The sequence below is a fragment of the Callorhinus ursinus genome, unplaced genomic scaffold (assembly GCF_003265705.2).
Source record: "Callorhinus ursinus isolate GAN/ISIS: 27379988/994484 unplaced genomic scaffold, GSC_fseal_2.0 scaffold6, whole genome shotgun sequence".
Classification (NCBI taxonomy): domain Eukaryota; kingdom Metazoa; phylum Chordata; class Mammalia; order Carnivora; family Otariidae; genus Callorhinus; species Callorhinus ursinus.
The window spans coordinates 80,795,074-80,809,818 of NW_027397068.1; the positions used below are offsets into that span (position 1 = coordinate 80,795,074).

A 14,745-nucleotide genomic window follows, 5' to 3' on the forward strand; every position below is an offset into this window, starting at 1 on the left:
GAACAAGTCTGCAGCATCAGGTTCCTGACCGATCACGCATGCCGTGTGTTGTTTGGTCTGCAGCAGTATTCCACAGTTTTGTTTTCTCACGGGGCCTCACGTCTTCCGTGCTCTTTGACCCGTGCATGCGTAGACCTGGCTGCTAGGGGCTCCCCTCTCTGCAGCAGCACAGCCTGCGCCCACTCTCTGTGTTCTGGTTTCCTCACCGCCCCATCTCTTGCCATCCCTAAGCTCTGCCATAGTGGTTTTCCCCACCCTTGTTCCTGTCGTCTCTGAATGCCACTTGTGCTCCCCTTACTAGTTGTGTTCGTGGAGAGCGCCGACAAGACCTTCGCTGGGCCAGGCCTCTCCCTGCTCACCTCTCCGTACGTACTATCTCTTGACCATCTTCTCACTTCGTGTCATTTTCAGCTACCTAATCTTGCAGACATACGGAGATCTCTAATCACTTCTGGCCAGCTCTGTTCTCATCTGTAAAGGGACAAGACAGCAGTAGGTGACATCTGAGGGCACTTGTAGGTGTTCATATTCTGAGGTTCTGCCCCATCCTTGAACCTTAATCTGGGTGTCATTTATGGGGTAGATTTACTGTAAAGCTAATGAAGATCGGGCGTCAGGGTCCTTCCCTCTCATGAACCCCTTCCAAGGCACTGGGAAAGACCTCAGAGGTCTTCTGTTCATAATTTTGTATTTTTTGAAAAGAAGGATCTCAAATGTGTAGATTTGAGGCCTTACACAACTTGGATCCCTATGAAACTGGCCATTTATCTCATCCTGCTGTCTTTGTATTTGCACTCTTGTTCTTCAGACCTACCCCTTCATGTGTGTGTTCATTATTGAGGCTTGGAGGGGAAATAGGAACGAGTGGAGCTGACCAAGTTTCTGCTGTAACCTGGCTTTAGTTTGCCCTCAGGGACAGAGATGCCACAGATTGACATCTCAGTGCATTTGGCAGAACCTTTGCAACAGTGTATGTATTGATTTATTTCACTGCTGGGTTCCTACCTCTTTCAAGAAAAGGTTAATGGTAAGAGGGAAAAGACCACTTAATTGAGGTCATAAAAGCAGCTCTTAATCGCCATAGAAGCTAGAGCTGTACACTAGAAAATCAGAGGAATTCATTGCATGCTTTCTTTTATTAGTTTGAAAATGAGGCAACCCTAATGCCATCAGTTATTTTTATAAAGCTTTATAACAGGTATAAATTTATTTTAATTTGCTTTCAGATGTCTGTTTCTTTGTAAGGTGTTGTGTTGGAAAAATTTTCAGAGACTAAAAACATGTTATTTAAGGTTTAAGTTATTTATGTAAAGTAAGATATTTTTAAAGGATTTTGTAGTAGTAGTTTAAAATCTACCAAACTGAGAGGCAGATCATCATTTAAGTTTTACCAAAAAGGGAATCAGTGATCTATAAAGAGATTAAATGATTTGTCTTCAGTCACAAAGTAAATCAGAGCCATTGCCAACCAAAAAAACGAGCTCCTGAGCACCCTTTTCATTATAAACAAATATTACTCAATAAGTGGGAATCCATTGCTTTTATTATAGAATGTTTACTGTAGTGTAGACTAAATTATTGTATCCATCCTTCAGCACGCCTGTCTAGCTGCAGAGTCCCACATGCACGGGAAGTTCCAAGAGAGTGTGCAGCAGTATGCTGTTCCTGTTCGTGCTTTAGCCCAGAGGGTAGTAAGTTACTCTAAAGTCACTTACAACAAAACCACTGCCAACCAGGATAAGAGAAAAGTCTCTTTGAAACAGCGGAGTTTTCTGGATAGGTGAGTTTTGGGTTTTTGCCCATTAAGCACCAAAATCCCCCATCTAGGATGGCAGTCTTTCTAAAATATATTATTTCCCTGCTTTCTTAATAGAATGTGCGGGATGTAGCATAAACTTTCTTTAATGACCTCAAGTAAACATTTTAAACATAATTTGTTATGTTGTGATGTAAACAGGGTGGGACTTGTTGAGGCACGGACAGCTGTTGCCCTGTTATTTGTTTGGAGTTTTTGTGTCTGTCAGGTTATCTTAGTTTTCCTGTTCTTTTGCTTTCTCCTGGTCGGCTCTCAACAGTTCCTACTGCTGTTGGTATCCATGTGCCTGCCTCAGATGCCCTTTCTATATTTTTCTCTACTGTGGATGTAGGAGCTCCTTGTTAGAGTGGAATAGAAAAGAGTCCATAGGTAATAAATAAGAGCCTGAAGAAGTTTCTTATGAATAAATTGTTTTAGCCTTAACTCATGAATTTACAGTGGATTCTTATCCTTGAATTCTGGATAAACGAAGCATAAATTTTACAGGCCTACATGCATCTTTATCTATGTTCAGTGAGTGACACTGGTTTTCACATTATGTGTCATTGTCCTTTAAGGGGTTTTGTAGAGCTTTGGAGAGTTAGGGAAAGGCCCAGTGTTCTGGATTGCCCCTTCGATCCTGATGATTCTGTGAGTACCCTTCCGACTGGGAGAACCTTCGGGAAGAAGAGCTCTCTGGACTAAGGACACCCACTGGACAGTTGTGCAGTGAGTGGTCTTTCTAGCACTGGAGGCAGCAGCAACCAGACTGCTCAGATGGGGCAGTTAGGTGGGGGTGGAGCCTAGTGAAAGGTACACGGGCTTTGGAGGCAAGTGGGTTCAGATCTGGGCTTCATTGTTAGTGTGTATGACCTCAGGCCGGTGTTCTAACATAGCACACCCTGCTGGCTGCTGCCCAGCACCAGCTCTTTGGCCTTCTTTGCTGGTGCAGCATGGCATGCCTTTCATGAGTCTGAACAAACTGATCCTGGCCCAGTGGGACTAGAGATGGCTGCCGTGCGCCTTGTAGAGTAAGTGTACAATATCTCGCATTTTGACACATGGACACACTGCCAGACTTCCTTTTCGGACAGACCCTGTGCCGTTCACTCCCATTCTCAGGGCTCATTTCTTAGTCAGGGACTTTGGTTTATTGCTGTGTCCGTAGCTGTTAGCACAGGGCCTGGAGCAATTTACTGAGCAAATACGGGAATTTAGAACTCTTGACTTTGGTAGGTGTGTGGGAGCCAGAAGAGGGTCTCTACCTCCTTTGTCTTTGCAGTAGGAATGAGGACTCTGCCACCTTAGGGTTCTTCCAAAACAGAGGTTTGGATGTTGGGCAGCAGAACAAGCAGTGCCAACCAGAGCCCCTCATTCATCTCCAGTCTCGCCTCTCCATCCTCTCTCCACAGAGTCAGGGCAGTGTTTCTAAGATGTATGTGCTTTAGAGCCTTGACCAGTATCTCCTTTCCCCGGGGGTGAAGTCCAGATACAAGTGGGTGGCAGGCCCCTTCACTGTCTGGCCCTGGTGCAACCCCATCTCCTCGCTCTTCCCTTCAATCGGGGTTCTAGCCATACTGAGAGTTGGTGGGGTTTTTTTTCCCCTGTGCTTGTCCTCAAGCATTTATAATAAAATACACTTTTATAATATAAATAAAGTTGCAGGTTAAACTACTTAGTAGAACAGGTGTACGGTAAGCACCTTAGAAACATCCATTTACTGATAAAAAAGATATCTTACAGGCTTTAAAAATCCTCATTCCTTGTGACTCTTGTGCCTCCCATCTGCCTCCCACTCATCATCTCGCTCTGGCTGCACCTGTGCCCCCTGCCTTTTGTCAGGCTCACTTCCACTGCCCTTACTCAGGACAGCCATCGTGGATCCTGGGTCTGGGCTGGGTCTCCCTGCTGAGCATCCCCCCTGCCATCCCTCTCCCCCAGCTGCAGCTCTGCCCCAGTGACTATTGTGGGTTGAATGTTTTCCTGCTGGAGTGTGAGTGCAGGGCCCTGTGTCTTGGTCATAGCTAGTGTCTGCTCTTGTGAATGACCTAAAGGTACTTGCTAAAGGAGTAAACCAGATTCATGTTTAAACAAGATCACCTGGTATTGTTGAGGAGAACTGAGTATTATTAATGAATGGCAGCTACAAATGACATCCTGTTGAAGAAAAAAGGACCACCATGTGCTCTTACTTTGACTCAGCAGTTTCATATCTAAGATTTGTCCCAAGGAAATGCTCAGGACGTACTCAAAGATTTATATACAGAGATGTGATACACACTTACGGCACTGTGTATCCATTAAAAATAACACTGCAGGAGAAGGTTAATACAGTGATTTGGGAATATATTCATGGTAAATTAAGACACAAAAGTAGATTACAGAAAGGACAAGAGTATCCCAGTTTTTAAAAACGAATAATAAAAATTAGAAATATGTACTCTGAAATTGTCGTTCTCTTTGGAAGATGAGATTATAAGTAGTTTCTTTTTTTTCCTTTGTGCTGTCTCTGAATTTTCTCCAAAGAGCATGGCTACTTTTAGAGACAAATTTTTATAAATAAATACATTCCTGATACTAAAGTAAACTAGCTTGAAAAATCATAAATACAGTAAAACCTAATAAAAACTTGTATGGCTTTTTTAAATTTTGAAATAATTTAAGAATTTTGACTGGTGCTGGGCTGATTTTACTAAACTTCAGGCAACTGATGGCATGTTTTATGAATAAATTTGTAATATAAATGAAATTGCATCACAGTTTATGAAGTAGGTCTTATAAACCTCTCTAGAGATATGAAAAATGAAGCTTATAGAATAAAGTAACTTGCTCAAAATTTTACTGCTATTAGGTGGAGGTTAGAATTTGAACTCACTAGAGCCTTTCCGTATATCAACTGTACTGTACTGCCTAGTTTCTGTCACTTCTTCCTAGGACACAGCTAAGAGGGGTCATCCTACCAAGTACGGAGTGTCTACATCAGCCATGCACCAGTTTTCTGAATCTTGGCATCAGTGGCCATGGCCTGACTGTGTTCCAGAGGGTCCTCCAGAACATCCTGAGTCTGGACATCTATACCTAGACACACAATGTACATCATAATAGCTACAGGCTTTCCATTTCTCATTTGAATAAGCTTCTTAGAGATGCAGTGTTGAAGAAGAAATATACTGACGCTTGCTAAAACAGTAACAGTAAACTTAAGACTGTTGCATGAGGGGAGAGAACTAGGGCTCAGCTTTGACACCTGGGGATTTGTAGCCTGCCAGCAGAGGGAGGGGGTCCATGAGAACCAAGGGGATGAAGCCTTTGATCAGATCTTGAGGGTGACCATCTTATCAAGGGTAGGGGTTTTCTCCAGACAAACTCAGCAGGACTCGTGCTGAAACTGGATTCAGCCAGAATGTACATGGAAGCTCAAGGTTGAGGCCTAGTTGAGAGGAGGGCCCAGAGGACCCTGATTGAAATCTGGTCCAGGAGAGCGTCTTGTCAGTAGTTTAATGAGCCCTGGGTGGTGGTCCTCTGAGGCATGGAGACCAACCCAGGTGGCAGCCACTCTTAGCTTACTCATTCACCGGGTCTCTGCATTCATAAATACTCAGGAAACACTCTGAGCTAACATGTTCCCATGTGCTGGTGTGGGGTAAGCATTCATTTCTTGGGAGTTTTTAGTCCCTTGTCTTGCCTTGCTGTGTGAAGGGGTCCCGTACGGTTCTGTTTGTAGGGGAGTTAGTGGGGAGGCAGGGAAGAAGAGCAGGCCTCAGATGCTCCACCATCAAGCCACAGGAGGCCCTCCCTAAGGGCCCAGGCCCAGCCAGCATGTTACCAGTGGAAGAAACATTATTTAATAAGACTTGTAAATGAAGCCAGGGAAAAGGACTGCATGTTTTTATGTTGTCACTGTCACATGGGCCATTGTTCAACAGAGTCACCCACGGCTGTTCTGTCTTCCAACCAAATGTAGCTCTCTGACTTTGCTGGTTACTCTTGATTAGAGCCCAGACCCTGATGTTACATGCTAATTTGTAGATTTTTTTGTCTTGTAGAGATGCAAATTATTTCTGTCTGATAAAAATAAACCCAAAGGTTTTGATTTCATTCCTTTGTAGGACTTCAACCTGATTCGTCTCCAACTGAAAATAGCTTATTTCAGTCAACTACAGCTTTTCCAAGCCCTCGGAACTACCTCCCCATCTCGGTGGCTCCCTCGTTAATTTATGTGTGCATGGGTTGTGTTTTAGCTTTTGAAAATTACACTTTAACACTGTCGTATGCTGGGTGTGCTTTAGGGTGGTCACTGCTGTTGCTACCGATTGTCTTGCAAACACTGCCCTCTGCACCCCCCCTTCCATCTGTGGGCTGTCCATGAGTCCATTTGTCCCTGTGTCCAGAGGTACTCTGGCTCCTTCTGTCCATGGCAGACAGGTTGATCTGTCTGCTGAGGCACAGCACTCTTCCTCTCTCTAAGTGTTCGTCAGTTGAAAGGTTGTGAATAAGGGAGCTTTTGGACTTCTCTTTCCCCCTTTTCTGGTAACCCAGGATCTTGGGATTGGTCCAGCTGTATAGAAGGGAGCTTTTCCTAGGAGTGCGGCCCCTTCCAGCTGTGTGCTTGTGTGCCTGCTGGCTCCTCCTCCATAGACTTTCCTGCACTGAATGCTTTGTTTCCCAAACCAGTCTGTCAGCTACTTGATTCCTACTCTTTCTTTGCCTGCGGTTGGAGTCTGTAAACTTGTTGATTCCTGATTTCTCTTTATACACCTGCCCTTCAGTGCCTTCACTTATTCATTCATTCACAAGTACTTACTGGGCCCCTGCCATGCTGGACACAGTGCTGGGTATTGGGGCTATGGCAGAGTGATGTCATTCGCCCTGAGGAGGCCCACATTAATGGAAGTGATTCCCAGATTTCATTTTGGGCAGTAAGACTCCTCCCTAATGAGACATCTGTTTTCTTTCTAAACAACAATTATCTAACTAATGAAAATTGTGTGTATATGTACATGTGTACATACGTATTTGCCATGATCTTTAAAACTACCTTTAAAGAATGAAAAACCTCAGTGGGGTTGACTCTTCAGCAATGTGGAAGTTAGGGGCACCGACCCCTTCACACAGCAAAAAATCCACAAATAACTTGTGACCCCTCAAAACTTAACAACTAATAGCCTGCTGTTGATGAGAAGCCTTGTTGATAACAGTCGATTGACACAGTTTGTGTGTTACATGTATTATATACTGTATTCCTACAATAAAATTGGCCAGAGAAAAGAAAATGTTATTAAAATCACAAGAAGGAGATAATGCATTTACAGTACTGTACTATATTTATTGAAAAAAATCCACGTGTAAGTGGACCCATGCAGTTCAAACCCATGTTGTTCAAGGGTTAACTGTATATGCTCTTAGCAATATTAAAAAAACCTTAAAATTGTTCAGGAAAGGTAAAACCCACAGAACTTACTTTTCTAGGCATTTCGTTGTACAACACACTGAGTGCATTGAGGGGTGGGTGGCGGGAGCACTGGACGCCTCGAAGTGCCGCAGTACCGGAAGGCATCATCCAGTGTCACAAGTTCCCAGGTCTTCGCTCATCCAAATTTGTTTTTGTAAATGCCATAGAAGAGCACATTGTAACGTAGCATTCCTGAAGTAATTTGTGATTCAAAATGTGAGAAATTGGCAGTGTGAAAGAGGAAAAACCAGTACATGTTTAATTATAATAGTGTGCTTTTCACTGCTGGGTGGGAAAGGAGAAAAACATTTGAATAAAATCAAAGCAGAGGCTGAGCTTGACTTCTCCCAAAATAAAGAGGAGAGTGTTTTGAGCAACTCAGTGTTGTCACTTGCAGTTTTAGTAGAAAAATGCTTGAAACAAAAATCCCTTTTTATTGGTGAGGGAAGGCAGCCAACCCAAATGTGGCAGAGCTGCTGCACAAATGGGAACCCACGTCTGTGTGGGAGCTGGGACTGAAGGCAGGTCCTATTTTGCTTCAGCTTTATCTTCACGTGTGTCTGTAGCCAGCCAGGAACTAGCGAGGAGGTGTCCCACTGGCCACTGGTGGGCTTGGTGGGCGGATATCCCCAGGCGCTGATGGTGAGCTCTGTCAGATGCTTGGCACCCACTGGGGAACCTGGGAAAGCAGTGGAGTCTCATCTCACCATAGAGAAAGAGTCCGAATCAGGAATATTTGCCTTTGGTCTGTTCATCATCAGTACACCCTGCAAGCCTGCTTTTTTCAAAGCCAGGCATAGAATAATGGCCTAGATAGAGTTTGTGAAGTCTAAGCATTGTTTTTTTAATCCACTTCGACCCGCCCTTCTTTGTGCTCTTCCATTCTCTCTCCAAACTTGTGCCAAACTACTATGTTGGAATCTCATGAGGAAAACTGGCTTCAGAAATACAACGTCACCTTAGTAAACGTAGGATCCATACCCGGGGGCCCAAACTGTAGAACTACCTTAGAGTTGAAATAATCATGTTATGAAGTCCAGTTTCTGCTTCAAAAACTCATACCTTGGTAATGTTCCCAAGGTAAATCCTTTGCTAGTGATAGCTCTACAGTGGTTTGGGGTCTATGGATTTGTGTATTGCATTGTATTTAATAACAAGCAAGATTTCTCTAAAGTTCAACATAAATGTGTGAAATTTATGTCCACTCCATGTTTATGTATTTTCAATATTAATGGCTTTTAAGTAGATAACTTCAAATTTTTTTAAGGGGCCAGTGTCCATTAACAGGCAGTAAGTTCTTAAAAGATAGTCCTCTGTAAGGGTACCTTTTCTCAACGTAGTAAATTACTTACAGTTTGTTCATTTGTGAAATGGAGCTTACAGCTTTTTGCCTGTCAGAGTTGTTTTAAAGCCTGGAGATGTTGTGTCTTGAGTGCCCAGTGCTGTCTGGTGAGAAGCGCACGTACCGTGAGGCCAGAGTCCTCATTCACGGATGTGTGTCAGCAGCTGATGGCTGCCTCCCTTAGCCCCAAGCCTGGAGAGGCTTCGTTTGTTCTCCTAGAGCTGTCTGTGTAATAAGGACTTTTTGTTTTTTATCAATGGACATGAAGCCCTGATGAGTCTTAAAACCAAAGTGAAAACCATAGGCCATTAAGATCAAAGACGTCATCATGGAATTTTTTCTGACCAATGACATCTAAAGTACTCTGCTTAGTTTTTTTTTTTTTTCTTTCAGATTTTGAGTTCTAACTCTTTGAACTACCATGTTTCTGCATTTCAGAGTGGGCAGTTTTCCATTCAAAGTCAGTCAGTCACCAACTCAGATGTTACAGAAATTGGGCATTGTGAATCTTTATGTATTTTTCTTTTTGATACCTTTATTCAGGTATACTTGATAGATAGTAAACTGTACTTTTTTACAGTGTATAGTTTGACAAGGGTTAACATGTCTTCACCTGTCCAACCATTACCGCAATTGAAGTAGTGAAGATACCCATCACCCCGAAAGTTTCCATTGTATAAATCCCTCCTGCCTGCCTCACACCAGACCACCGCTGCCTGCTCTCTGGTTCTACCGATCAGCCCCACTCTCAGTGAATTAGAATTTCATACAAATGGGTCCTATTGTGTGTATGCCTGTTTGGTCTACCTTTTTTCACTCAGCAAAATTATTCTGAGAAGCATGGATATTGTATGTACCTATATATGTTTTAGGTTTTCAAAATTAACTTCTGAGTTCCTAGATGGGAAATAATACTTTTTTGAAAACTGTTGTCCTGTTTTTTAATTTGGTTGAGAAATCCCTTGAATAAGAGTCTTCATACGAATCTTAGCAGGTTGCTACACTGTGTGGCCCTCGTGAAGGTGGGCTTGGTGACTCGTGCTTGGGTAAAGTGCCTCTTTGTCTTCAGTGAAAGCTCTTTGGGCTCCTAACCAGTATGTCATGTTCCATATCTTATTAGTGACTAGAGTGTTTTTGCAACTAGAGAGTGAATATTAAATATTGTCTGTGTTTGCTTTAAAAGGTGTATATCCAGTGGTAATGCCATAATTACTAATTTATTTTCCTTTCCAGATCCTTTCCAGGAGTTCAGTTATGGGTGTGAGAGGTTTGCAGGGATTTGTGGGCAGTACCTGCCCACATATATGTACAGTAGTGAATTTCAAAGAACTGGCAGAACGCCACCGAAACAAGCACCCTGGAGGTACCCCTACCATTGTGGTTGACGCCATGTGTTGTCTCAGATACTGGTATACTCCTGAATCTTGGATCTGCGGCGGCCAGTGGCGGGAGTACTTTTCTGCTTTGCGGGATTTTGTTAAGACTTTTACAGCTGTTGGCATCAAGTTGGTGTTCTTCTTTGACGGCACGGTGGAGCAGGGTAAGAGAGATGAATGGGTGAGACGAAGACTCAAGAACAGCAGGGAGATCTCCAGGGTTTTCCATTACATCAAGTCACACAAGGAGCAGCCAGGCAGGAACATGTTCTTCATCCCATCGGGGCTGGCCATCTTCACACGATTCGCCTTGAAGACTCTGGGTCAGGAAACCCTGTGCTCCTTACAGGAGGCCGACTATGAGGTGGCGTCTTACGGCCTCCAGAATAACTGTCTGGGGGTTCTTGGAGAAGACACTGACTACTTAATTTATGATACTTGTCCCTACTTTTCAATTGGCGATCTCTGCCTGGAGAGTCTCAGTACTGTCATGCTCTGTAGAGAGAAGCTCTGTGAGAGTCTGAATATCAGCCTGGCAGACCTTCCTCTTCTGGCCTGCCTGCTTGGCAATGACATAATCCCAGAGGGCATGTTTGAAAGCTTTCGGTACAAATGCTTATCTTCCTATACCTCTGTAAAGGAGAACTTTGACAAAAAGGGTAATATTATCTTAGCTGTAGCAGACCATATATCTAAAGTTCTTCGCTTACATCAGGGTGAGAAAAAGCTAGAAGAGATGTTACCTTTGGGACCAAACAAAGCTCTTTTTTATAAGGGTGTGGCATCATATCTTTTGCCAGGACAGATATCTCCGTGGTTTTTCCAAAAACCCAAAGGTTTAATAACTTTGGACAAGCAGGTGGTATCCATGAATTCAGACCCTGAATCTGAGCAAGAAGTTCCCATGTGTACAGACCCTGAATCCAAGCAAGGAGTTCCCGTGTGTACAGACCCTGAATCCAAGCAAGGAGTTCCTGTGTGTACAGACCCTGAATCCAAGCAAGGAGTTCTCATGTGTACAGACCCTGAATCCAAGCAAGGAGTTCCCGTGTGTATGGATCCTGAATGCAAGCAAGGAGTTCTCGTGTGTACGGACCCTGAATCCAAGCAAGGAGTTCCCGTGTGTACAGACCCTGAATCCAAGCAAGGAGTTCCCATTTGTATAGATCAGGAATCCAAGCAAGGAGTTCCCATGTGTACAGACCCTGAATCCAAGCAAGGAGTTCCCATGTGTACAGACCCTGAATCCAAGCAAGGAGTTCCCATGTGTACAGATCCTGAATCCAAGCAAGGAGTTCCCATGTGTATAGATCCTGAATCCAAGCAAGGAGTTCCCATTTGTATAGACCCTGAAACCAAGCAAGGAGTTCCCATGTGTATAGATCCTGAATCCAAGCAAGGAGTTCACTCTAAATCTAAGCAAGAAGTTCCCATGTGTACACACACTGAAATCAAGCAGAAGTTACGTCTAGGGGCAGATCCTGAATTTGAGCTAGAAGCACCCATGTGTACAGACCCTGCAGTTAAACAACAAGACCTCATGAATATGGAGCCTGAAGTCAAACAAGTAACCATGGTTTCAGACCCCGAAATCTTAAAGGTACGTAGATGTGCCCAGCCAAATCTGGGTGTCATGATTGGGAAAATGTATCAATCAATTATTGACTTCTTGTTGTAGTTCAGGCACTGTGGGGGACACACAACAGGACCCTAGCAGTGTAGTTGAGAAGTATGACATACGCATTGGAAGCTCACATTGAAAGTATGCTCGATATGGGTGCATGCCTGTCGTAAAAGAGAGCTCTTGGAATTTGAAGGAGAGTGATCACTGTGGGTTAAATACAGAGAAACGTTCCTGAAGAGGTAGAAGTAGAGCCAGACCTTCATGGGAGCTGAAATTTATAACAAATAGACAAACATCTGTTGCCTTGGGGCACGAGGTAGAACAGTAGGCTGGAGTACGGGGTCTGAGGGGAGATAACAGGGAGAGAGGTTGGAAAACGTGGAATGTAGCCAGATTGTGAAGATTATTAGATGCCCCACCAGGAGTTGGGACTTAATTCTGAAAGTGACAGAGAGTCCTTGAGGGTTTTTATGGAGGGCTGTTTATGAACCACCTATTATGTGTGAGGTTCTGTGCTAGGTGGGTTACACGTGTTACCTCTTACCCACAGACCTTCTGTTGTTCCTAACAGGGTCCCCATCTTCCATCCAACTACACAAGTTACAAACCTGGGAATTCTCTCTCCTGTTTTTTATAACTATTCTCCCCCCGTCTTGTTACTTGTACCTGTCCAGTTAGTCTCCCACCCTAGTGTAAGGTGCCTCTTTTCTGGGTTACCCAGTAACTCTTAAACAATTCTTCTGTATAGACTTGTGCCCCTTCCAATCCACTTATCATGCTGCATGCAGAAATAAAGCCCTTTATTTGCGTTCATAACTCTTCAAAGAGTAGAAACAGTAACCCTGAGTAGACTACAGCCTGCCAGCACCTCACTACCTCTCTAGCTGGCCAGTCCCTAGTCTATCATGGCCCTCCTGGAAACCTCCCCTGCCCCTTTGCTAGTCTTTTCTGTAAAGCTGGGTGGTCACCCACTCAGAGATGGCCCCTGGCCATCCACTCTGTGGCACCTGCTGTGGTGCACACCTCCCTGGGATTTCGTGCTTGTGACAGTGCTGTGAGGGCAGGATCTTGTTTGTTTTTCTCACTGCTCAGTCCCTTTTGCCTGTCCCACTGTGTCTCACAGTAGCTGCTCACGAAGTCTTGAAGGCAGTATTCCCTTTCTCTTGTATCTTTAGGGCCTCTCCTTTAGTGACATCTTCCCTCCTTCCTGTACAACTACATGGGTGGCCCTGTCTTGAAAAGTTTCTCCCCTCTTTCTCTATTACATACATTGTAGCAGATAAGCTAATTTACTAACATAAAAAATTACAGTCCTAAGTAGGATGTGGTACATACGTTAAGAGAGTTACAGGTGAAAAAATATTAAGGGGTTAAAATTATCCTACCTGGAAGTGTCCTTAAGTGCTTCATAGAATGAAATGAATGTGGGTTAAAAATTGGAGGAAGGGCAGAATCAGAGCTCCAGGTGGAAGTGTGGTCAGACAGTAGGAAAGAAGGACGGGGCAGGGGAGGCCAGGTCTCAGCAGAGGACTAGACATCACCTGAACAGACTCAAAGTCAGGAAAATGAACAGAGAAGAGCTAAATCTAACTTTGCTTAAATTTATTTGGTTTTATTATGAGGTTGGATGTAGGAATGCTAGTTTAATATAGACCATGCAGAGATGATTCTCCACTAGTGACCAGAGGGTATTCTTCACCTTATTTCCCTTAATCATCACACAGTTCTGATCCTAGATGTGCTTGCCTCTGTCACCACATGAGGACATGGGTGTGAAAAGGCTAAATGACATTGTCTGCAATCACACAGCTAGTACTTGGCAGAGCCCGGGTTTGAACCCAGGCCTCTGCAAGTTTGACCCTTTATGAGATGGCATCTGCGTTCCCTGATGGCACGTGGAGGGGTGAGACAGTCATGGTCGGTAGCCTCGAATCATGAGCATGGAGGAATTTATCAGGAAGCCCCCCTGCTCCTAGACTTATGCCTGGCTTCCAAGGTGGCACATGATGTAGACCTTGGAGCCACTCCAGCAGTTTGCCTGAAGGACAGGACAGGGAAAGACACACAGGCGGAGGAAGAGCAGAGCAAAAGGCGAGCATGCAGGGTGCCTCACTGCCTAGAGGAGGGCAGGGCCTGCTTTTCAGCGGGCCCAGGACTCCAGTCGAGCATGAGGCAGCATCACCCACCAGCATGCACAGTACCACTCTGGCCCTCTGGTTCCCAGCTCACACCCATTTCCCATTGGTGTGTGGCCTTGCAGATGTCCTCTCTGGGCTTGGGCTCTTCACAAACCTTGACTTGCATTCGCCACACCAATAGGACCCAATCTTGGCCTTTGCTCTTTTACTGGACACCCTGGTCATCTCACCCAGTTTCCTGCAGAGAGTTCTGACAGATTGGGTGACACCACAAAGGGCAGCGTGTGTATCATGAAAGAATTTAGGACTTAGTTTTTATACACATTGAGAAGGTATTAGATATCTTTAAGTAGGGATGTGATCAGGTATTTGTTTTTTGAAACATTGGTTATACTGCAGAGAATGGACTAATGTGGCTGTCGCAGAAACCAAGGTGGAAGACAAAAGAGCTAGAATTAAGACAATGGCAAAGGGGAGGAAGAAACATTGAAAAGTAAGTCTTGCTGTGGAGGTAGGGGTTCTCCTGTGCTCTGGGATGGGTGTTGCCATGACTTAAGTATGGGCGAGGAAAGGTTTGACACAGAGGATAGCTAGGGAAGACCATCTGATGCTTAGAAAACAGGCCTCAAGTCCATTACTCGGCAGGAGACAGACATCTGGAAGTCATCCGACTGGACGTGGAAATGGAAACCCTCCAAGGAGAAGATTGAGCCTTCTGAAAACAGGCCCTGGGAGAGGGCTGGTCAGACAGGGAGGGGAATGAGGAGCGGTGACCCCAGCAGAAACCCAAGGAGGCAGGTTTCAAGAATGAGAGGAGCAATAGCGAGGACCGTCAGGTGCTGCGGAGTAAAGTAGAGTTGGGGCTAGGTGGCTATTAGGAGGGTTTCATGGCCTGAGAGCCACTGTCGCACAGGGGCCTGGTGGAGGTCAGATGGCCAGGGTTTGAGGAGTACCTTGGAGGCAAAGGCTGGAGCTGGGGAGTGCTTGCTACTTCAGGAAGTCTGGCAGTGGAAGAGCC

General features: G+C 44.6%; 1 protein-coding gene across 9 annotated transcripts in view; it reads left to right on the plus strand.

Annotated features, from left to right (window-relative positions):
* Positions 1–14,745, plus strand: part of FAM120B (family with sequence similarity 120 member B) — a 110,818-nt gene that overhangs the window by 1,115 nt on the left and 94,958 nt on the right. For 8 of the 9 annotated variants that reach the window (XR_003206902.2, XM_073894248.1, XM_025866508.2 and 5 more), the window contains exon 2: positions 9,823–11,565. The exons of the other annotated variant lie outside the window; for it this stretch is intronic. Coding sequence is in view for 7 of the 8 variants with exons in the window: in XM_073894248.1 (XP_073750349.1) it covers positions 9,844–11,565 (1,722 nt within the window). In the remaining variant the exon portion in view is untranslated. The remainder of the gene's footprint in view (positions 1–9,822; positions 11,566–14,745) is intronic. 9 annotated transcript variants of the gene reach the window in all.